Source organism: Gobius niger, assembly GCF_951799975.1.
Source record: "Gobius niger genome assembly, chromosome: 10".
NCBI lineage: Eukaryota > Metazoa > Chordata > Actinopteri > Gobiiformes > Gobiidae > Gobius > Gobius niger.
Genome location: NC_136861.1, coordinates 6,794,424 through 6,818,793, shown reverse-complemented (window position 1 = coordinate 6,818,793; position 24,370 = coordinate 6,794,424). Strand labels below are relative to the sequence as shown.

The window sequence follows — 24,370 nt, the reverse complement described above, 5'->3', positions numbered from 1 at the left end:
GTAAGGAAGAGTGGTTCGTAGTTGCCTTCCCATTAGTAGTTCGGCGGGAGATCTTCCATGTTCTAATGGTGAAGCTCTGTAGCTCAGTAGCGCCAAGTAAGGATCTGCCTTACTGTCTTGTGCTTTCTTAAGTAACTGTTTCACTATGTGTACCCCTTTCTCTGCCTTCCCATTGGACTGAGGATATAGTGGGCTTGAGGTCACATGTTTAAAGTCATATTCTTGAGCAAATAGTTGGAATTCTCTACAACTATAGCAAGGTCCATTGTCACTGTAAACAATCTGCGGTATTCCATGTCTCGCAAAGATTGATTTCATGTGCGTTATGACACAAGTAGCTGACATGTTGGACAATAGTGCCATCTCTGGGTAGTTCGACAGGTAATCAATAACTAACAAGTAGTTTTTACCATCCAGGTGGAAAATGTCTGTCCCTACCTTTTGCCATGGTTCCTCTGGAATGTCTGTTATTGTCAAAGGCTCTTTTGGTTGTTTTGCCTGGTGTTTGATACATGTCTCACAAGTTGCAACGACTTTCTCAATGTCTGCATTTATGCCTGGCCAATAGACTGCTGTTCTGGCTCTTCGTTTGCATTTCTCTATGCCGAGATGTCCCTCATGCAGTCTTCTCAGCATTTCCTGTCTCAGTGAGTGTGGAATTACAACTCTGTCTTTTCTTAGCAAATGTCCATTCACAACACTCAACTCTGCTCTTATGTTGTAGTATGGTTGGCATTCACCTCTTGGCCATTTACCATTTAACAGTGTTATGACTTTTTGCAGACAAGTGTCTTTTTGTGTCTCAACGGCGATTTGCTTTGATTTCATGTCTGACATAGGAAGCGACTTAGCAACCAGGTTTACATGTCCATCCACATCAGTCTCTGTGGAGCTTTGCTCTTTGTTTTGTGTTGTGGCCCTTGAGAGAGCGTCTGCTAACACAATGAGTTTACCTTGTGTGTAGATCAAGTTGAAATCGTATCGCTGAAGCTTCATCATGAGCCGTTGAATTCGGGGAGACATTTCACTCAAGTTTTTCTTGATGATGGCTATCAACGGCTTGTGGTCTGTCTCTGCCACAAATGTTGGTAACCCGTAGACATAGCTGTGGAACTTCTCAAATCCATACACTAGCCCTAAAGTCTCTTTTTCAATTTGGGCGTAACGGCATTCTGATGCCGTCATTGTTCTTGAGGCGTAGGCCACTGGCCTCCAGTTGTCTCCATAAGCTTGTAATAACACAGCTCCAATGCCATCTTTTGATGCATCTGTGGATATTTTCGTCTTCCTCCTTGGATCAAAATATGCCAAGACTGGTTCTGTTGTCAGTGTCTTTTTCAGTTGCTGCCATTCTGTGTCAAGTTTGTCACTCCATGTGAACTCGCATCCATTGTGTAGAAGTTGTCTCAGGTGCACTGTTTTTGAAGACAGATTAGGGATGAATTTTCCGATAAAGTTGATCATTCCAAGTACTCTCAGAACACCCTTTTTGTCTTCAGGACGTGGCATCTCTAGTATAGCCCTTATTTTATTCTTATCCGGCTCGATGCCCTCTGCTGTCAGCTTGTCCCCGAGGAAGGTGATGTCTGTAACTCCAAACTGACATTTTGTTCTGTTCAGTTTAAGTCCGTATTGTTTGACTCTTTGTAGCACCTTAGTGAGTCGCTCATTGTGCTGCTCAAGTGTGGATCCCCACAAAACGATGTCATCCACATACACTCTGACTCCATCAATGCCTTCAATCATATGCTCCATTGTCCTGTGGAAAATCTCAGGAGCTGAAGAGATCCCAAAAGGCATTCTCAGGAAACAGTAGCGTCCGAATGGCGTATTGAAGGTACAGTATTTTGTACTGTCCTCATGAAGCTTGAGTTGCCAAAATCCTTGTGACGCGTCGAGTTTACTAAAAAACCTTGCGCCTGCCATTTCACTTGTTATTTCATCCCTTGTAGGTATTTGGTAGTGCTCTCTTTTTATGTTAGCATTTAAGTCCTTTGGATCCATGCACACTCTAAGAGCACCTGTTGGCTTGTTAATGCACACCATAGAGTTAACCCATTCAGTGGGTTCCTCCACTTTTCGTATCACTTTCAGTGACTCCATTCGATCCAGTTCCTCTTTAAGCTTGTCCTTAAGCGCAGCTGGAACACGACGAGGTGCATGAATTACAGGCTGAGCTCCATCTTTCAGCTGTATCTTGTAGGTGAAAGGTAAGACTCCAAACCCTTTAAAGATGTCTGGGTACTGGTTCACTATACATTTTACACTGCATGGCTCAGAACTGTTTATTGTGTAGACCCGTCTGACTAGGCCTAGCTTCTCACATGCTTTGTCTCCTAACAGTGACTCATGTCCTTCTGGTACGATGATAAACATCAGACTGTGATATTTCCCTTTAACTTGTACTTTGAGTCTGCATTTACCTTTGGTGTTGATTGGCTGTCCATTATATGCTTGGAGTGAACTGTTGTTTTGGTAAATGTGTGGTTTTACCTTCATTGCTTTCACATCCAACTCATTCACCAGATTAGCTTTGGCTCCTGTGTCCAGTTTAAATGTGACCAGGGCTCCATTCACTGGTAATGTCTCTGTCCATTTGTCCGGCTCCACTGTATGGATCGTCACCTGCTCCATGGGTGTGTCCTGCTGTGACACCAGTCCCACGAAAAACGTGTCACTGAGAGAAGTTTCCTCCACTGTGTGCACTTTGTCTTTATGGAATTGTTTGTTCTTTGAAAAACATTGTTTAGCAAAATGGTTTTGTCCCTTACACTTATTGCACATCTTGCCATATGCTGGACATTGCTGCTTTCCATGTTTTGTGCCACATCTTTTGCAATGAAATGTCTCTGTGTCTTTTGATCCTTTATTTTGCACCTTTTTATACATGCGTCCTTCATGCCGTGTGGTCACTGCAGCCACCGCTGTCCCTTCCGCGTCCATTTCCTTCGCTGAACTGCCAAAGGTTTTTGCATGTTGTAGAGCAAGTTCACTGGCATGGCAAATTTTTACTGCGCCTTCCAATGTTAAATCTGCCTCTCGTAGAAGTCTTTCTCTCATTTTCTTGTCCTTTATACCAAATACGATCTGATCCCTTATCATGGACTCCTGTAGCTGTCCAAAATTGCATGTTCTCGCTTTTAGCTTTAAGTCAGTCAGAAACGTATCAAAACTTTCTGCGGGTTGTTGTAAACGTGAGCGAAAGACGTACCGCTCGAACGTTTCATTCTTTTTGGGTGAACAGTGTTCATCAAACTTCCCCACTACCACGTCAAACTTTTCTTTATCTTCTGCAGTCGCGAAAACAAACGTGTTGTATACCTCCACCGCTTGTGGACCCGCTACGGTAAGAAGCAGTGCAATCTTCCGTGCATCAGGCTTGCCATCCAGGCCGACAGCTTGCAGGTATAGCGTAAACCGTTGTTTAAAAGTTCGCCACTCACAGTCCACATTTCCAGTCCAATTGACGGCATCTGGCGGCTTCACACTTTCCATCACATCCGTCTTTGCTGGTCCACTCCTGGTACCATGTTATGTTTTCAATAAAACATAGAAAATCAGACGTGTGGGTCAGCTTAGCCTTTTATTACAACGTGGCCGCTGCATTCAAGTAACAACATCAACTGACGTCCTGACGCTGCTTCTACTATCTAGCGAGTAGGTTTAGCTCAGACAGCCCCCTAGTGGTGTAGCTGGATATAACAAGACTACTATCAGCACAAGTGTCATATGTTTTCATGATCATTGTCTTCAAAACGTCTGGACAGGAACTGTTTTTTTCAATGAGAGGTTATTTTTATGCACTAATACGGGACTTTAAAGCAGTACTAAGTAACTCTTCCCCCGAGAGGCCATAAGCGCAACTGCAGGTGTAGTAGCAAGTTACGATTTTTTAATTTATTAATTGTCTTGGAGACTAAATACGAGGCTGACAGGAAAGGCGAAGGGAGAGAGGGTTACTGTGCATCCAGTTATACAATAGAAATATTTTTTTTCACTCAAACTTGGCTGTAAATACTGTTTAAAGTGACGTTAGCCCGCAGTTAGCATTGCCCGTTAGCATGTTAGCTTCTTCTTCGTGATTACATTAGTGTGTATTACTTTCTCCGCACCGGTGGCAGGCAAGTTGCAAACATGGTTTTCTGGCCAGAGACACCAGGGGGAGATGAAAGACCCTCCAATCATCCCATAAACACTTGTATTACCCCCACAGGGACTACGGAAAGGATTTATTAAGGTAAATAAGTTACTTAGTACTGCTTTAAAGGCACACTGCGTAACATTTTGGACTATACTGTTGCCATCAGTACAAAACATTTCTCTAATGACCAACTCGACACAGAAAATGCTATTACTGCAGTGGATAGTCAAAGAATGGATTTGGATGAGGGCCACATCTGTTTAAATCTGAAATTCTAGTGCCTTTAGTCACATCTCCATGGAGACGAGCTGGAGACGTACTCCCTCCCGGCAAAGTTAAAATAAAAAATAAAATCTTGTATTTCAATTTTATTTTTTTGGTAAAATTCTACGCGGTGTGGCTTTAAAGTCACACTTTTACCCAATAAATAAAACTGAAATACAAGCATTAATGTTATGACAGAAATTCACATAATTGAAAAATACCTCTGTTGCATGAACCGCTCCTCCGCCTTCGCTGCTTCATGAACCTTCATGAGACCTTTGAACTTTAGTTTTGGTTTTTAATGTTGTTTTGATTTTGTCCTTACCTGAACTTCATCTAACAGTGTCAGAATATGAAGTTCACAACTTAATGGGGAGCACACATTCAGTAGGGTTGTTTTTAATAGATTCTTCAAGGACTTGATTTATTCGTCAATATTGTCTGGGTGTTTTCTTGTTGTTGTTGAGTAAAGTTTTCTTTTTTCCTAACCCAACAAAGAGCTTGTGTAGATTGTCATAAAAAGGTTTACATAAGGAGTGGTCTCTTCCATTCACACTGGAGCGCTGTTGTTGATGACAAAGCTGATCTCGGCTCAGTGTATGTGAAAGTAAATCCTCAGAGCTGCAGACATGGAGCAGGCACAATGAGCTGAAAGGTGGAGGGCTGTTTGTACAGTATAATGTCAGCAGGGGGCAGCACAGGCCTCATCCACACAGGTGAGGGAGGGGCTAACGCAGGAAGAGCCACAAAAGCACCCTGGATGACTCGCTGATTTTGAGGGAGGGGGTAGCCGGAAGCGCTGCTAGGATACCGGTTTGAGCGTCGAGCTGGTGAAAAACATAAAAAGTCAAAACTTAGTTGACAGAGACTCGAGGACGGCCAGTTCTCCGCAGACGACGTTACGGCGATGCTGAAGGTGAAGAGGTACGAAATTCAATGTGGAACTTCTGCTGTAGATCACTGACAACAACATGAGACACAAATGTAGTTATGTTTTCATAGAAAAATAAAGACATTCACCCTCAGTCGCCCCCGTCACATTTTTGTGGCTGTTTTGGTGCTTTTTCCCCAAGAAGCTTTTTGATTAAAGTAGGAGAAAATGGGATCCGTTCAGGTGGGAGTTAAGAGGTTAATTAGAACCTTTTCCTGAACATCACTGTAGTGGCCAAAATGTACCACCTGGCCTATAGGTGTCACTACTGGGTTAAGGGTGTGACCTCTGCCTATTTAAAGGGTGCAATAGGCTGTGATTTGTTGCACTTGTGAGGAGAAACAGTCTTTTGACCGTGTTACAAGAGGAAATAAAGGACATTTTGCTGCACATATTTGGAGTATTGGGCTCATTTAAGAAGCAAACACGTGTCCGAAACTTCTACCAAACCGGTGCATCCCAGTGGCTTTGTGGCACAGGGCCACTGGCTTCTATAATTACTGAGACAATCGAGGGAAAATGTTTTGTAAATTCATGTAAAATGTATTATTCAGTCATTTTACCTTTTCATACAAAAATCAGACATTTATTCATAAAAATACCACAAAATTACAGATATTTCCAGCAAAACAACTTTGTGAAAAGATAAGCCTGATGCCTGAAGTTTACATTTGTGGATCTGAATAACCCACAAAGTGTTTTCTCTTGTTCGTGTGATTGTGACTCTGTGGCCGTGATCACATTCTGACCTAAATGTTTAAAACATGAGGTTAAGTTCCTTTAATGTTTTATTTTGTGACATATTAGATTTGCTCAGAAGGTTTTTTTCTTTTAGTTTTTGAATAAACTCGTTATTATATGTTTGTGAAGTTTATAGAAGCTTAAGTGTAGATGTTGTCAGAGTGTAAAGGTCAGTGTGGCACGTTTACATGCATGGGTCCCATGTGTGTTTATGAACCTCTTAACTCGGATGCCACGGATGCCATTTTCTCCAGTTTGGCTTTAATCAAAAAGCTGCTTGGGAAAAAAGCACCAAAACAGCCACAAAAAATGAGAAGAAAACAAGGATGTAAACGCAACAAAGATGTGACAAAAATGTGACAAAAATTCAACAAAATTCAACAAAAATTCAACAAAAAAATGACAAAAATGTGACAAAAATGAAAAAGAAAAAAAAAAAAACGTTAAAAAGGTGACACAACACAGCAACAACGCAAGGAAAAAGATCAGTTTTGTGGGTCTTAGCTTTCAAATGAGGTGTTACACAGACCTATATAATGGCCAAAGAGGACAGGATGCATTTGGTTTAGGCGGGTGGTAAGTGCACTGTCCCGACCAAATAAAGAAATAAATATGAAATGAGTCCAAATATTTGACCTTTCTCTGATACTTCGATTCATTTCTGAAAGCTGATATTTTTAAAACTTTTAAAACAAACGCGAATGATAATGAATCACTTCCTCTAAAGTAGACATTTTTACAAACTTATAATATCAATAATGATCCTGAAATATGCCTGACATGTGCACTTTGATAGCAATGGAAAGTGTGCTGCGAGAGTCCAGTGAAGCTGTAGGCCCTATGTTACAAATGACAGATAAACAATACATTTTTTGGGTGAACATTTATCGTCTGTACTTTTATTTGCATTTTTCCCCCATTTTTCTAATGTAGTGCTTTTTTTTTCATTGTATTTCATATTTATATTTTAAGAGAAAGTATCATAACATGTTGAGTTTAACTATTGGACCCTAAAGCAGAGACAGAAGCCAGAGGTAAGTTTAACAGTTTATTTTTCTCACAGACTTGGAGCAGGCAGTGGAGGCAGGGAGCTGGACGAGGAGATCCAGGACGGAGTTATCTGGCAGACTGGTGCTGAGACATCCAGGTACATCACACTGAGGCTGATCTGCGGCGCCAGGAGGAGTCGGCCACGCCCCCTCGCCACAAACCGCTCTGCTGCAAAGAAGAGGAAACAGAGAGGAGGCAGCAGACCAACCAAATCAGAACACAACAGCTTCAGAGTAAGTTTCTGAGGCATAAGGTCTTAACCTCTTAACTCCCACCTGAACCGAGAGGATCTTTTTCCTCACGTCATCAGATTTTTTTTTTTTTCCATCTTTTTTTTGTTGGGTATTCAACTCATTTTTGTAACTTTTTTGTCATTTTTTCTGTCATCTTTTGTCACATTATTGTCATTTTTTGTCACATTTTTGTCATTTTTTTGTCATTTTTTCATAAATTTTGAGTCACATTTTGTCACATTTTTAGTCATTTTTTGTCAATTTTTTGTCAATTTTTTTGTATTTTTTTCGTCAAATTTTCGTAATTTTTTTGTCACATTTTTGTCTTTTTTGTCAAATTTTTATCACATTTTCGTCATTTTTTTGTTACATTTTTATCAAATTTTTGGCATTTTTCTGTCATTTTTTTCATCCATTTTTTGTCACATTTTTGTCATTTTTTTTGGTCAATTTTTTGTCTTTTTTGTCAAATTTTTATCACATTTTTGTCATTTTTCGTCAATTATTTGTCCATTTCTTGTGACATTTTTGCCACTTTTTCATCAATTTTTTGTCACATTTCCATCATTGTTTTCGTCTCAGTTTTGTTGCTATTTTCACAGCTTTTTTCCAGAAGCTTTTGGACTGGGGTAAAGCCAAACTGGAGAAAATGTGCTCGGTTCAGGTGGGAGTTAAGGGGTTAAGCTCGCAGTAACCATGGCGTTTATCAGGCTGTAAAGTGAATGTTACCACGTGATATGAAGAACAATCGAAAAAATGGTCAGTACATGGTCAAATATGTAAAAATATAAACTTTTTATTTTTCACAGCTAATTATGTCAAACTGGAAGATTCAATCACGTGAAACATATTGACGAATTGTATTAAATGTCTAATTTCTATATGAAACAGGAGAGAAGTAAATAAATGTTTTTCCCTATTCACCTGCAGCGCCTCGACCTTAAGTCATTCCCACTGAGACGACTAAATCTCTTTTTCAGGGGAGTCCCGGCCCCAGAGAGGAACCGATTGTGCATGTTTTTTGTGGTAGGGGAAACCGGAGTACCCGGAGGAAACCTACGCAGACACGGGGAGAACATGCAAACTCCTCCGTGCCGCCCTTAATGGTGAGAGACAAACAGTGTAAAGGACCTTCGAAAACCTGAAATGAGGAAGCAAACAAGGGAGACAAAAAGACGTTAGTAAACACGACATAGACATTAACATGACATTAAAAGGACATGACCCCTCTCTATAATTTTGTAAGTTTCTGGACATGTGAACAGTGCCACGAACAACCAGCATGATGTCAAAGTGGAATTGATTCATTTGTGAGCAAGGGATAAATTTGATATCAAAGTGATGTGGAATCAGATAAAGTTATCCACAAAGGAACGGCACTCGTTGGTCCGCTGCTGCATTGAGTCACCAGCCAGCGAAGTTCTCGTAACCTCGCTTGCTGGTTGGGTCAATACATCAGCGGGACAAACGGTGAGTATTCAAAGCCTCGCTATTGGCTACAGTTAAGGTGTTGGGCCTGCTCAAACCTCCAGAGAACCTCGGCGCTGTTAAATCTGCAAATGCCCAAATGTGTCCGCCCTGCGTTCCCAGGCACCTACTGTATGTTCCCTGTTTGTACGACGGCGCCCCGAGATACAAACTGAGAAACTTGGGTACCGTGGAACTTAAAGGTCGGACCACGTTAAGACCAATACATAATTATAAGCGGTTTCACAGGTTTCCTATACCTATAAACCCACCTAAAACCTACCTATAAACCCACCTAAAACCTACCTATAAACCCACCTAAAACCTACCTATAAACCCACCTAAAACCTACCTATAAACCCACCTAAAACCTACCTATAAACCCACCCTTCCAGATTCTAAGCGGTTTCACAGGTCTTCACCTATAAACCCACCTAAATCCATCCAGATTCTAAGCGGTTTCACAGGTCTTCACCTATAAACCCACCTAAATCCATCCAGATTCTAAGCGGTTTCACAGGTCTTCACCTATAAACCCACCTAAAACCTACCTATAAACCCACCCTTCCAGATTCTAAGTGGTTTCACAGGTCTTCATCTATAAACCCACCTAAATCCATCCAGATTCTAAGCGGTTTCACAGGTCTTCACCTATAAACCCACCTAAAACCTACCTATAAACCCACCCTTCCAGATTCTAAGTGGTTTCACAGGTCTTCATCTATAAACCCACCTAAATCCTTCTGGATTGTAAGCGGTTTCACAGGTCTTCACCTATGAACCCACCTAAATCCTTCCAGATTGTAAGCGGTTTCACAGGTCTCCTATACCTATGAACCCACCAACTAAACTCCTGACATCCCCTCCAAAGTCCATTCACTGTCACATGTCCAGAAAACTACATCGACTCTGTGACTAAAGCCAATTTGTCCAGAGTCAACTCTAAAACCATTTTCCCTGCGCCGTTGGAGTCACACTCGCCCCCTAAGGCTGCACCGGGGTCTCGTGCACCCTGAAGTTGTAAAGGCAAGTGTACTCGCTGTTTCCCCAGTTGCTCTCCACGTTGAGTCGGACGTCCTTGAAGGCCTTCTGGACGGCGGGATCCACGGGGAACGTCTGAAAGGCTTCTCCGCTCGCGTCGAACTCGAATCGACCCAGTAGCGTCTCACTGCTGTCGCTGCTTTCCACTCCCTGAAAGCACAAAAAAAACAGACATTAAATTTAACAAACAACATAATATTAATTTTCCATTGGCTTTAAATAATGTCTCAGATACTTACATAGACGGAGAACAGTCTTGGCGCGGAGAGATTTTCTCCTGTCGGGGACTGGGCTTTGGTGATGTGTCCTACCGTGACGTGGCTGATGTGGGTAGGTTTGTCCAGCTGGACGTGGAGTTGGCCAGCAGATCCTTGGAATGGCCAGCAGAACCCAGGCACCAGATTCTGCCATTTGTGAAGAATCCAGGCGTTCTTGGGAAACATCCAGTTCAGCATTTTCTCGATGTAGCCCATGCGTGCGTACGTGTCTGAAGAGCGGGATCCCAGGATCGTGAAATCTGAGGAAGACAAAAGATTTTCATAAGTACGCGTGTAGTCTTTAGGCTTAACCTCTTAACTCCCGCCTGAACCGAGAGGATCTTTTTCCTCACGTCATCAGATTTTTTTTCCCATCATTTTTTCGTTGGGTATTCAACTCATTTTTTTTTTTTTTTCGTCACTTTTTTGTCCATTTCCATCATTGTTTTTGTCTCAGTTTCGTTGCTATTTTCACAGCTTTTTTCCAGAAGCTTTTGGACTGGGGTAAAGCCAGTGTGTGCTCGGTTCAGGTGGGAGTTAAGGGGTTAATAAACATAAGAAAAATTCATATTTTATAATCAACTGAGCTGGTCAAGAGTTCGTCTAGAGCTCCCCCCTCAGGCAGCAGTAGGAATAACTTAACTAATCTAAAAACAAACTTTCAGACAGAGCGATTTACCATCTATTCAGAACCGATCCAATGTTGTATTATGGGTTTTAAAATGTGTACACATTGGGGCACTTCAACAGCAGAAGAAGCAGTGACAGAGTTAAACAGGATCACGACAGGATTATGCAAAACACTATGAATGACGCGGTACATTTTAGACGAGGGAACTATATTAAAACATTACTTAAACCTCCAAAAAGTTGGCTTTGTATGCCTGTAATACTGTACAACATTACTCTGAATATACCTTGTGATTTCCCAGGGAGGTTCCGCTGTTCATCCGGCTTTGGCGACAGGATTGTCTCGTCGCTCGTTGTTTTCAGCGATTGGTCTGGGATCGACGGCTGGACTGACTCGTCGCTCGGCGTTTTCAGCGATTGGTCTGGGATCGACGGCTGGACTGACTCGTTGCTTTTCATTTTCGGCTGCGGGATCAACGAGATGTAGATCATGCTGAGGCAGGAACCCCAGACGATGGCGCAGAGGAAGACGATGAATGCATGACACATCACAAAGCCATCGACAGCTGGGGGCGCTGTAGGGGACCTCTGGCCACTCTTTTTTGGTGACCTGGAAGAGAGAAACATGTGTTATTAGGGGCTGGATCAACAGATTTGCATTCCTTTACAGTTTAAAGGCTCTACACCTATTTGTTTTATGCTCACAATGAGATAAAGAGTATTTTCAGCATTTTAAACTGTTAACTGTAGCTCACACTCATTTCTAAGTATCGTAGTACAGTTTTAACACACCACGTCTCCAGAGGGATTGGTTTATAAAAACATATCTCAACTCTAGAGGCGTCGTAATATAAATAACAATAGTCTACCATCAATAAAATGGCTGCAAAGATACTCACCTGCGCGGAGGGTCACTGTAGTTGATCGAGGGCCTCCCATCAGCGTTGTAGTATCCGTTCTCTTGAAGACGAGGGCTTCTCCGTCTCTCTGTGAAGAAACAAGGAGTTATTAGTGACAGTGAAAGCAAAAAACATCATCTTAAAGTATGTTTTTGTCGAGGTAACATTGACAAAAGCGAAGCAAAGTTGCTTACTTGAGTTCTGCTATCATTTAAGGTCATGTTTTGACACTATCAATAGTTTTTGAAGTCTGGAAATAGCACTTACAGGTCTCAAGAGCCAGATACGCTCACATATAGTTTAAAATACACATAAAATCCACAAACTATGGTCAGGTAGATGTTACAGCATATTTTAATGCCCCTTCCGTCCCTCACTTGATGTAAGACGCTTATTAGCACTTGACACCATGGAGTTAGTGAGAGTGAAACCACAAAACATCATCTTAAAGTATGTTTTTGTCGAGGTAACATTGATAAAAGCGAAGCAAAGTTGCCTACTTGAGTTCAGCTATGATTCAAGGTCATGTTTTGACACTATCAATAGTTTTTTTAACGTCTAGAAACAGGGCAAACAGAAAAAACCCAGAAACTATGGTCTGGTCGATGCTACAACATATTTTGACGTTTTTCCCTCTAAAACTCGATGAGAAACCAAGCCAAACGCTTATAGCACTTGACACTTACCGTCCATGGCGCCTTTGAAGGTTGAATTTCGATGTTTTGTTGAGATTGTTTGCAGGAAAACGACTTCTGTGCCACCGTGCAAACTGTTTACTCTCACCTGAAGAGTAAAGCTGGCCAGAATGTGCTAGTTGCTATAGATACACTTACATACCGTCATCTTTAGAATCAAAAACATGGAATTATTTAAATTAGCTATTGCCACGGCAACCGTCATACAACTGAAGGAAACATCTCACTGAAATCACGATTTTTCACTCTTTTTACCGTTTTCTGGCGGACTATAAACATATTTGTCACACACCAATAAAGTCGAGCCAAAATCGAGTCCATTTGAGAGCTTTGTCACAGCAAGTTGTTCGGTAGAAGCAAAACACGGCAGTTTGCTAACGTTAGCATAGCGTGGCATAAAGCTAACGTAAGCTTCCTGTTAGCATTGTCTGTTTTTATGGATTGTCAAACCATTTTGTTCCTCGCCATTTTTCTGAATATCCATTTATTAGAAACATCATGTTTCTATGTGTTCACAATAAAGCATTTGTTCCAGTAAATAGAGACATTTCAGGGTTTTTTTCGCTTTGTTTACGCCTTTGGCTGCTACAAACATGACCTTAACCGCACTTCCCAAATGCTAATAATTATTTAAAAAAATAGAAAAAAATACATTTGGAAAGGAAATGCACGTTTATTTGTTAAAAAGGTAACTTTAATAATAATAATAATAATAATAATAATAATTATTATTATTATTATTATTATTATTATTATTACTATTATTATTATTTTCTCAAAGTGCTACACTGTCGTCATTATTCATTCATTCACTTATGTTAAATTCTCTCAGGGCCCCCAAGCAATAATAATTGAAAAGGCAAAGGCATTTTCTTATCCTTTTATAGTCAAAATTAAATAAAAAAGCAACATAGCAATGTCTGTAGATCAAATCTGGTTCACTATAGTACTTTCCTTTGTTTTTGTTTTTCAATGTACTTGTTTTATAGACAGCTTTGAGGGGGCCCTGTAGTGTCTGTGAGACCCTCCAGGGGGCTCCAGACTCCACTCGGAGAAACACTGGTTTAAAGTCATTGCCATTGTCATTGTCATTTTTAATGCTTCGGATCAGCATTGGAGCAATGAGAACAACACCTGTAAATGCTTTACTGGTGGAAGCAGGTGAGATGAGAGATGAGATGAGATGATACTTTATTGATCTCACAGATGGAGAAATTGCATTGCCATTATAATGGCATTAGATGCCATTAAGTTTGAGAAGAATCAAGTTATCACTGGTCTTCTGGGTAAAGTTAAGGGGGTCCGGGACAGAGCAGCCTGCAAACCGTGTTCTGAATAACTGCTGGGAGTATTTGCAGCCAAAGAAGTGTAGAGGCTTTGGCTGGACTATTGAAAGTACAGCTCGTCAGTTTGGGATCAAAGATTTGGAAGTTGGCCCGGCAATAGTGTGGGGTGATGTTCCCCCTTGGATTTTACCTCTGGCAAATGTGAATGTTAATCTGATTGAGAGAAGGAAGTGTTGGAGTGGGGCGGACGGGGCAGCACTTGCTGAAGAGTATGTAAGGAAAAGTTATTACAGCTACCTGAATGTATGTACAGATGGGTCAAAAGATCCAAATACAGGGCATGTTGGAGCGGGGGTCTATATCCCGGAGTTTGATGTTGCAATTTGCAAGAGAATTTCGAATAACTTGTCAGTGTTCACAGCTGAGATAACGGCCATTATTCTGGCGTTGCAGTGGGTAGAGGAAGTCAGACCTGAGAGAGTGGTTATTTGTTCAGATTCTGCGGCTGCACTGAAAAGTCTTCATGCTAAGGACACTTGCCGAGAGGACTTGATGCTCGAAGTTCGCCTTCCACTGTTAAGGGTACAGAGGTCTGGCCTGGTGGTGTGTTTTTGCTGGATTCCTGCCCATAGTGGTATAGCTGGCAACGAAGCAGCAGATGGCTTAGCAAAAAAGGCATTAAAGCTGCCTGATGAGGACATTATGAGGTTCCCAATGGGTAAAGGAGAGGCGAAGTCCTTGATTACTGAAGCAATTCGACTGGAGTGGCAGGCTAGATGGGACTCGGATGTGAAAGGGAGACATTTGTACGGTATTCAAAGAGCGGTCAGGATGGAAGGTGTGAAAGGGAAAGGTAGGAGGGAAGAGGTGGTGTATTCGAGATTGAGGTTAGGACACACCGGTCTGAGGAAAACTTTGTTTTTAATGGGAAAAGCAGAGTCTGAGAACTGTGATATGTGTGATGTGGCAGAGAGTGTGGAACACGTGTTAATGGAATGTAGGAAGTATGAAAGGCAGAGAAGGATTTTGAGGGACAGGATGTATGAGTTGGAGAGGGCATGGAGCCTGCAGGGGATCTTGGGAAGAGGGGACAGTAAAAGTATGAGGGCACTGATGGGGTTCTTAAGAGGGACAGAATTGTTTCACAAAGTAGGTGTACCAGGTGTACACGGCACAGTAGGTGGCGGTATGCACCTAAGCTGTTGGTTGCCGCCCGCCAATAAACGAAAGAAGAAGAAGAAGAAGAAGAAGAAGATTTTGAGGGAATAACAAGCCCCACAGTCTGTCTGCACACAGGTGAGTAAACTCTGGATTGTGACATAATCTCTGTTTAAAGGAGGAAAGTCAGTCGAGGCACTGCTAATGTTTCCATGTAAGACAAAAACTAAAGTCAAGACGTGTTTTGCCATTTTAAACAAATTCAGGACTTTCTTCTTGCAGCTCCAGCGCTCACACAGTGATTTACAAACAGTGTGTCACAGATTCACAAAGAGTCGATGGGGGAGGGGTGATACTTTCTGTGGGAATGAGAACAGAGTCAGAGGGAGGGTCAAACCAGGTCTGCACCGAACAACACTTAGTGACTCAGTGTTTTACAGAATAATGTCTGAAAACTAACTCCTCCTGTTTCTGTCTGCAGAGAAATGGACCCAGCTCAGCCTCTGTGGACCTCGCACACACAGGGAAAGACACACAGCTGTGAGGAGTGTGGGAAATCATTTAGGACATCAAGACATCTGAAACAACACAAGATTATCCACACTGGAGAGAAACCATATGAGTGTGACCAGTGTGGGAAATCATGTAGGCAATTTTCAGCGCTTCAATCTCACATGAGAATCCACACTGGAGAAAAACCCTACATCTGTGGGGAGTGTGGTCAGACCTTCAGATTTTCAACTAATCTCTCAAGACACCAGAGAATCCACACTGGAGAGAAGCCCCACTAGAGAGACCAGTGTATTAATCATCATCACAGGTGAGACTCTACAGGAGCCACTGTGGAGCAGAACCATCCAGGAGCAGAGTGGAAGCAGGTCAGAGAATCAGAGACATTAAAGGGACGAACACTGAAGAGCACAGATCTGCTCCATGACATCAGATTGTGGAGTTCAGACTGATTCAATTCACTGTTTTATACAAATGTTTCAAACATGCTGTTGTTTATGCGTTTATATAATCTAAAGCTTTACTTTTATTTCTGACTTTATTCGTTGTTGTGTTTTACAAATAAAGTTTACTTTTTAAAAAGATCAGTATAATTTGTTGTGTTCATTACAGTGAAACCAGATGAAGGTAAACCTTATGGGCAATGCATTTCTAAAATACTGCCAATACATAAAAGAATTGAATTATCCAACCCACTGAATATGTGTTTGTTATAGGGCAACACAGATGAAGATAATACACAGATAATCTCAGCCAATGCACTTTTACGTGACTGCGGTGACGTACGGCCAACAACAAGTTCATTTAAAGGTGGAGACTCCTCTTTACTTACCAGGCCCATGACTTTGACCCGCTCGGCTCAACAAGTAAACTTTAGTTTGTATCAGCTGAGTCTCACATTACAACAGCTGCACACTTCTCCACAACCTCCACGTCCCACCCCCACAGGTCAGAAAAAACTGAGTGGATTTGGTCAAATGGGGCGACTTGATGTTTTTTTTTGCCCTAAACAAAGTCATTAAAACTGCTGCAAAGAGGACATTTTATCCGTCTTTGCAATGAAAATAATTACTTGATTTCATTCAGACCTAAATTATGATCAATGCTAATAATAATTACAAACAGTAAAAAAATGTCCTACTAAAAGTTTGAAAATTGCTTTAATCAAAGGCATTGTTGAATTATCAAGTTTTCTCTACAAATGAGAAAAAAGGAGGAGGGGTGTTTGTCCAGGATAATGTCAACAGGGGGCAGCAGAGGCTTCATCCACACAGGGGAGGGAGGGGTCATTTGGGGGAGGGGCTAATGCAGGAAGAGACACAAAGGCACCTGGGAGGATTCTGTTGATTTAGAGGAAATATCCAGGACACACAGAGCAGCTCCACAGTCTGTCTGCACAGGTGAGTAGGATCTGTGTATTGTGACGAGTGATCAGTGATACATAAGCTCTGTTTAATGGAGGAAAGTCAGCAGCACAGAGTCATCAAGACACTGCTAATGTTTCAATGTAAGACTCAAGCTGAAGTAAAGGTGTGTTTTACAATTTAAAACAGATACAGGACTTTCTTCTTGCAGCTGCAGACAGTGATTTAGAAACATATTTGTCACAGATTTACAAAGAGTCAATGGGGAAGGAGTGATACTTAGTGACTCAGTGTTTTACAGGATAGTATCTGTGACAGAACACTAACTTCTCTCCGGTTTCTGTCTGCAGAGAAATGGACCCAGCTTGGCCTCTGAAGACTCCCAACACACAGGGAAAGACACACAGCTGCGAGGAGTGTGGGAAATTATTTACTAGAGCAGGGAGTCTGAAAAGACATAAGATTATCCACACTGGAGAGAAGCCCTATGAGTGTGATCAGTGTGGGACAGCCTTTAGGCTATCTTTGTCCCTTAAATCCCACATGAGGATCCACACTGGAGGAAGGCCCTACAGCTGCGATGAGTGTGGGAAGAAATTCAGCCAGCTCTCACATCTCAAAGAGCACAATAGGGTCCACACTGGATTGAAACCATATGAGTGTAGCCAGTGTGGGACAGCCTTTTCTTCATCAAGAAACCTCGATCGCCACATGAGGATCCACACTGGAGAGAGGCCGTATAAGTGTGAGCAGTGTGGGAAGACCTTTGCTGTGTCAAAAAGCCTAACTGAGCACATGAGGGTCCACACTGGGGAAAAACCCTACAGCTGTGATGAGTGTGGAAAGAGATTTAGTCAACAAGGAAATTTCACAAGGCACAAGAAAGTTCATGATGATTTACACCCATATGAGTGTGACCAGTGTGGGACATCATTTAGGCGCTCTTCGTCCCTTAAATCTCACATGAGAATCCACACTGGAGAAAAACCCTACATCTGTGGGGAGTGTGGTCAGACCTTCAGATTTTCAACTAGTCTCTCGAGACACCAGAGAATCCACACTGGAGAGAAGCCCCACTAGAGAGACCAGTGTATTAATCATCATCACAGATGAGACTCTACAGGAGCCACTGTGGAGCAGAACCATCCAGGAGCAGAGTGGAAGCAGGTCAGAGAATCAGAGACATTAAAGGGACAAACACTGAAGAGCACAGATCTGCTTCATGACATCAGATTGTGGAGTTCAGACTGATTCAATTCACTGTTTTATACAAATGTTTCAAACATGCTGCTGTTTTTGCATTTATATAATCTAAAGCTTTACTTTTATTTCTGACTTTATTTGTTGTTTTTTACAAATAAAGTTTACTTTTTAAAAAGATTAGTATAATTTGTTGTTCATTACAGTGAAACCAAATGAAGGTAAACCTTGTGGGCAATGCAATTCTAAAGTACTGCCAATACATAAAAGAATTGAATTACTCAACCCACTGAATATTTGTCTGTTATAGGACAACACAGGTGAAGATGGCTCTGAATCTGAAGGAAAAACAACACAATCTTTGTTTCATGGAGGAAAGTCAGTAGCACAGAGTTAAGATGTGTTTTACAATTTAATACAGATACAGGACTTTCTTCTTGTAACTCCAGCATTCAGACAGTGGTTTAGAAAAATATTTGTCACCTTTTCACATAGAGTGGATGGGGAGGAGTGATACTGTCTGTGTGAATGAGAACAGAGACAGAGGGAGGGGAGGGTCAACCCAGGTCTGCACAGAACAACATTTAGTGACTCAGTGTTTTACAGAATAATGTCTGTGACAGAACACTAACACTAAGGTCAGAGAATCAGAGACGTTAAAGGGACAAACTCTGAGGAGCACAGAGCTGCTGAGGCAGAGTCATGTGACACTGGACCAACAGCTGGACTCACAGACATTAGAGACGGGTCAAATCTGCTTCATGACATCAACATGTTGGAGTAACTAACCAGATATGCTGCCTTTTGTGCTGCTATTAAATGTATGGAAATGTATGGCTTTTATTTTATTTTTCATAATGAGATTTTTACAATTAAAGTTTACTATCTAAAAACTTGGCAGTAAATGTATTCTATTCTTTACAGTGCATCCGTTATTGATAACATGTGTGACTCTGGTCCCGATTATAACCAGCACAAAGAATCGTAACCCTGTGGAGGTACAGACAATTCCTCACAGTCGTACAATTTAAACACACAGATATTAAATACTATATAATTCAGAAGAAGTGGGTTAACAATGTTCTTTCAATGAATATTTACAACTAAAGGTAAAATAGGGGTACGGTATGTTCCTATTTTTGCCACCGATGCCATGGTGCAACTGACCAATCCACCCTCCAAGTCACTCACTGAAACGTCACATTCATACAGAGACATTTTGCGACTGAAGCGCGTTTTCTAAAGGTGCAGCAGGAACAAACCGTGACACCGAAAACCAACAATATTTTACAGTGTTTATTCATTTTTTCACTTCGTGCAGTAGATTTGCAGATTTTGAAAATGGTAAAAATATATATCATTTATGAAATTCAAATAATTTAATACTGATACATGTGGTTGAGCGTTTGTACTGCTTAGCCATTAGGCCTATTTTTCACATTTTCGATGTCGCCAAGTGAAGTAGTTGGAGCCGAACTGGGACTGTTTAAAGAGCAACTAAACACCAAATCCACTTATTTTTCCTGATAAACAAATGGGTATAAAAAATAATAATGGGGCAAATTTGCCTCCATCTAGTGGACCATCTACTTTGGAGGCAGGCCAAGGGCGTCTGCAGGAGGTGTGACTGTAGCAGGAAGGCGGCTGGCTCAGTTCGTCTGTGTCTTAACTTCCCGCCCAACATGTATATGTCTCACTTTTGTCAGTCTGCATATTGTTTATGTGAAGGGTCAAACCTTTGCTGCCACTTGCCAGTCACAATAGGCTAAAAAATTAATGGAACAGGCCACCATTTTTCCATACTGGGATATGTTCTTACCGGAGCTTAGACGAGTTGATGCGTACCTGTCTGGTCTTTGTGCGTGCCCTCAGTCATGCACAATGACCAAAGATGTTGTTAGCATTTGGCCTCTCCCCATATATTCCTATTGCTCTTCCACGGGCACACACAAAGACCAGACGGGTGCGCATCAAATCAACAAAGCTCAGGTAAGAACATATCACAGTATGAACAGTGTGCCCTCCTTCACGCAAAAAGACCAAAGATGTTGTTGACATTTGGCCTCTCCCAGTATATTCCTATAGCTCCAAACGGGGTAACGTTCCTTCCACGGGCGCAAAGACCAGACAGGTACGCAACAACTCGTCTAAGCTCAGGTAAGAACATATTTCAGTACAGAAAAACGGTGGCCTGTTCCTTTAAGGGTCAAGAAATGATATTATATTAAAGGCAAAGATGATAGAATATCCATAATTGTCACTTAAATGTAATTATTGAGTATCCAAACTTTCTAGGTTGGAGTATTCTGATATTAAGTTTAATTTTCTCAAGCCTGTTACATCATGTTGATCCACTTTTATACATTTTTTGATATGATCATCATGTCTGAAGAATGAAGACCTCCAAACGTTTTTCAGCTCTATATACTTTCATAAACTTTCTCTGTAAATCTCCATGATTCTCAACAAAATCATTTATTTACATGGTCCTTGCTGTGTCTGGAATGTTATGTGTCCCATCAGGAATATCCGACGCTCGTGCACAGATACTGTACAGTCACCAACTATGGCCCTTAAGAAGTGTTTTGGAGTTTTTTAAGTGTCCTAGAGAGCGGTTCTGCAGTGAGAAGGCCAGTCTGCTCTCAGCTCCTTATGGACGTAGTAATAAAGCCAGGACACGAAGGGGAACAGAGTGATGGCTGCTGCAGTCGACACTCGGAGCACCCCCACGGGAGACCTGCGTGAAAAAACACATTGATATACAAATAAATACAGTATACAATGAGAGGTATTTAAAGAGAGGGTTATGAAGTTTACCTCCCAGAGTGACGGCAGAGGAGAAGCCAGAGCAGCGTCAACAGGAGCCCAGAAAACTCCCTGGAAAGAGACACTGAGCTATGTAACTTTGAAAAGAGGGCAATACGAGCGATCGCGATGTCGTCACATCCGTTGGCCGTGGTAGGCATTTTACATTTTCATATTTGATAAACATTTTATTAAAATCCTATAATCAGCAAAAACAATGTCCGTAAACAGTGCATTGCTTCTCTTGCGCTGTAACAGATCTATCATTTTATAAAACCGAGTTAGAGGCCTGTATGCATCAGCTGTTGCCTACCATTCACCAAAACATCCGGCGAAAATTGCGGAAGTAAACAATAACAGCGATCGCTCGTATTGGCAATGGCAGTAGTGAGTATAAAATGGCAAACTTGTATCTAGCCCCTTTAAGATTTTGGTTTAAATTGAGTGGAAAGAACAATGTTAAAGAATAGTATATATTATCCTTAAAGGGGCTAGATGCAAGTTTGCCATTTTATACTCACTACTGCCATCTCAGGTCACACATGTAACTGCACCTTCGATATTAAACTTGTGCACAACGGCACTTTGGACCCGAATTACACCTTTTTGAGTGACAGTTCATAATTTTAGAGGCAGTTGTGGTGAACAGGTCTGAGCTCATTTTACACATTAGGACATGGCTAGAACATGTCGGGGGAGGAACATACTTAATTTCTACATTTTTTAATTCCCTTTAAAGGAATAGGCCACCGTTTTTACATACTGAGATATGTTCTTACCTGAGCTTTGACGAGTTCTTTGTCTGATCTTCCCCCGTGCCTTCAGTCACGTAAACACAGCGCGGACGGCGTTAGCATTTAGCCTCTCCCTCTCTCCTCTATAGCTCCAAAACAGGTCAAGATAGAAGCTACCAAGCTCTTCCACGTTTTCCCTATTTAAATATGGTTACATGAAGTGTTACACTGCAAAGTATAATTACACAAAATTAAACAATGTGGATTTTCTAAGCGGATAAAAGGGGGAACTATATTGTAAGGCCTAATAATACCAGGAATAATTTGGCATCCGCGCAGTAAAGTGAAGATTACTGCGCGGATTTCGAACTACTCCTGGTATAAGGGCTAAATGCTAACGCCGTCTGCGCTGTGTTTACGTGACTGAAGGCACGGGTGAAGATCAGACAGGTCCTAAAGAACTCGTCAAAGCTAAGGTAAGAACATATCTCAGTATGTAAAAACGGTGGCCTATTCCTTTAAGCAATAACTTTTTTTCAATATCAAAATGAGACTTAAACTAAAAGAAAATCAGTACTGAAACTAGGCCAAAATGGACCTACATTAGGAAATAGTGTCTTTCACAGTAGGTGAAAATAGATCGCCGCAAAGCATCATGGGGTGTAAAGCTCGTCAAACAAGCGCTCATTTTGCATGAGTGTCTATGAGTCGCTTCAATAGTCAGTCTTATTCATACGCCAAGGAACTAAGCACGATAAAGTAGGTGACGGCATAGGAAGAGAAGAAGAACAGACACAGACAGTCACAAAGCGCTTTGCATGAAACAATTATACATTCACTCCACACTCTGTGGTGTTCAGTTTCTGCTGGGGGAGACTGACAGAAACGCTGTCACGTCTGCAACAACGGTCCCTCTGACCACCACCATTCATTCACACACACATCATTCATCATGGCCTGTTGTACATGTTTTTAGTGGTAGGAGAAACCGGAGTACCTGGAGAACACCTACGCAGACGCGGGGAGAACAAGCAAACTCCACACATGAAGGCCCCGTCCAGGTGGGAATCGACCCTAGACCTTCTAGCTGTGAAGCACGAGCGCTAGCCGCTGCGCTCCCCTGCTGCCGAATTTAACAAATCTAAGCCACACAGGAGGCTCATCATTAAAAGATCCTGCAGCCCTGCTAAGTGTCAACGAAATCGTGTATGAGAGAACGTCACCTGAATGTACGTCAGCACACACATGCGGTGTGTTTGTCTAGTTTTATTCATGACTTAAACTCTACAAAATACAATCCAGTTCAGTCTATGGTACTAATCTCTACTAAATTAATATAATTTCACGCTATAATATGGCTTTTCGCACTGTAGATATTCATTCACATTTGCAACAAAGTCTTTTATCTCACAATAATTATCCAACCACACCTCAAAAACTGCATATTTACAATAACTATTGACTTAGGAGTATAGGAGGACGGAAGGGCATCTGACACACAGCAAAACCAAGCCAAACCTGAGCCTTACCGTCCCTCCTCGCGCTGGAAGATGTCTGTGACCTGCTCTTTGACCAGAGTCCAGCCCAAAACCGAGACAGTGGCAGAGGAGAGCATCACGTGTAGGTCTGCGACTCGCCTCCAGGGAGCGCTCTCTGACGGGGCACAGGGAGGACACAACTGAGTTAACCCGTGCTCGTGGGTAAAGCGGACATGTTACAAGTCAGTCTGGACTCAAACTGTATTAATCATGGGGCTGTCACGATAAACACCATATCGACATATCGTTCAATAGAAAATAGATAAACGATACATTTTTGGGCTCGATATTTATTGTCTACATTTATTGGCATTTCCCCCCATTCTTTCTTCGTAAAACATTGATGTCTCATTGAAATTGAGTTTCATTATATTTCATGTTTATTGCAGCTCATGTAGTATTTAAGGATATGATGATGCACTTTTAGAACAAAGGTTTCCTGTCGTTTTTTAGTGCCTGAGAGTTGACAGTATCTGGTATCGTTAGAGTCGATAATATCGTTTATCGCAATACTTTTCTGCCTCGATATATCGAACTTCAAATTTGTTGTCGTGACAGGCCTAATTAGGCAGGCTTGCAGACTGTTTCAAGCTTGTTTAATCCCTCCTGCTGCCACCAGAGGGCACTTCAACCAAACTTTGGGACAGACCGACTGAGCCCTGGGGCACTGAAACTTTACTAAGTTTCATAATATGTGAAATATCAATGCTGAAGTGCCCAAAAGCAGGTTTATAATGCACATGCACAATAAAATCAGGAAGTCGCACACCTGTCACCTGGGGATTCCAGCCAATCAGCGCACAGAGCAGCGCAGGGACCCCGTAACCAACCTGCAGTACCACAAATGTCAAGTTACCTCATTAAAAACACTCAGATTTAAGAGATTGTGATTTTACCATCCACAGTCCAGCGTCAGGGTCGTTTATCTGCAAAGAAATGACTCTAGGTTACAAACTACACACAGAGCCACAACATTAAATAGTACAGATCCAGGGCGCGCACCTGCACGTACGTCGCAAGTGCGAAAAATAGCGACATAAAAGCGCTGCATATGCGCCATATTACACTGAGTCGTGCGTCTTCTGAGTTTTCAGCAACTTCTCCCATTTTTGCTGAGGCACTAACCTTTCACACCAGCGGAAAAAGACATAACTGTGAACTTCAGCAGCGTCAATACACGCAGGGGGGAGTGAACTACGTCCGGTGGGATTATAAAAGTAAAGCTTTGCAGATGGAGACGGCTGATGCGGCTTATGATAGATTTTTCTTTCTTTCTTGGGATTGTTTCCATGTGCAATGCACAGTATAAAGTTATATTTGCATAGATAATGATGAATTAAATTGAATTCGAGTGAGGGACGGATGGAGCGTGAGATCGACAGACGGATCGGTGCGGCGTCAGCAGTGATGCGGTCGCTGTATCGGT

At 41.8% G+C, this 24,370-nt stretch overlaps 1 protein-coding gene across 1 annotated transcript; it reads right to left on the bottom strand.

Moving 5' to 3' along the window:
• Nucleotides 1-20,209: 20,209 nt before the first annotated feature.
• On the bottom strand, nucleotides 20,210-24,116 carry tmem220 (transmembrane protein 220). Its single transcript, XM_079564622.1, has 6 exons — nucleotides 23,947-24,116; nucleotides 23,841-23,870; nucleotides 23,714-23,774; nucleotides 22,936-23,059; nucleotides 20,685-20,744; nucleotides 20,210-20,604 (listed from the first exon to the last, which is right to left on the bottom strand). The coding sequence occupies exons 1-6, from the start codon at nucleotides 24,049-24,051 to the stop codon at nucleotides 20,472-20,474; spliced, it is 513 nt and encodes a 170-aa protein (XP_079420748.1). The 5' UTR covers nucleotides 24,052-24,116; the 3' UTR covers nucleotides 20,210-20,471.
• Between the last annotated feature and the right edge of the window lie 254 nt (nucleotides 24,117-24,370).

Excerpts from the sequence above, each read along its gene's own strand:
- tmem220 (XM_079564622.1), bottom strand. The coding sequence starts at position 24,051 with ATGGGAGAAGTTGCTGAAAACTCAGAAGACGCACGACTCAGTGTAATA. Across the intron at positions 23,060-23,713 it reads CTGGAATCCCCAGGTGACAG|AGAGCGCTCCCTGGAGGCGA; the intron begins GTGTGCGACTTC and ends GTGCCCCGTCAG. Across the intron at positions 20,745-22,935 it reads TTCCAGCGCGAGGAGGGACG|GGAGTTTTCTGGGCTCCTGT; the intron begins GTAAGGCTCAGG and ends GTCTCTTTCCAG.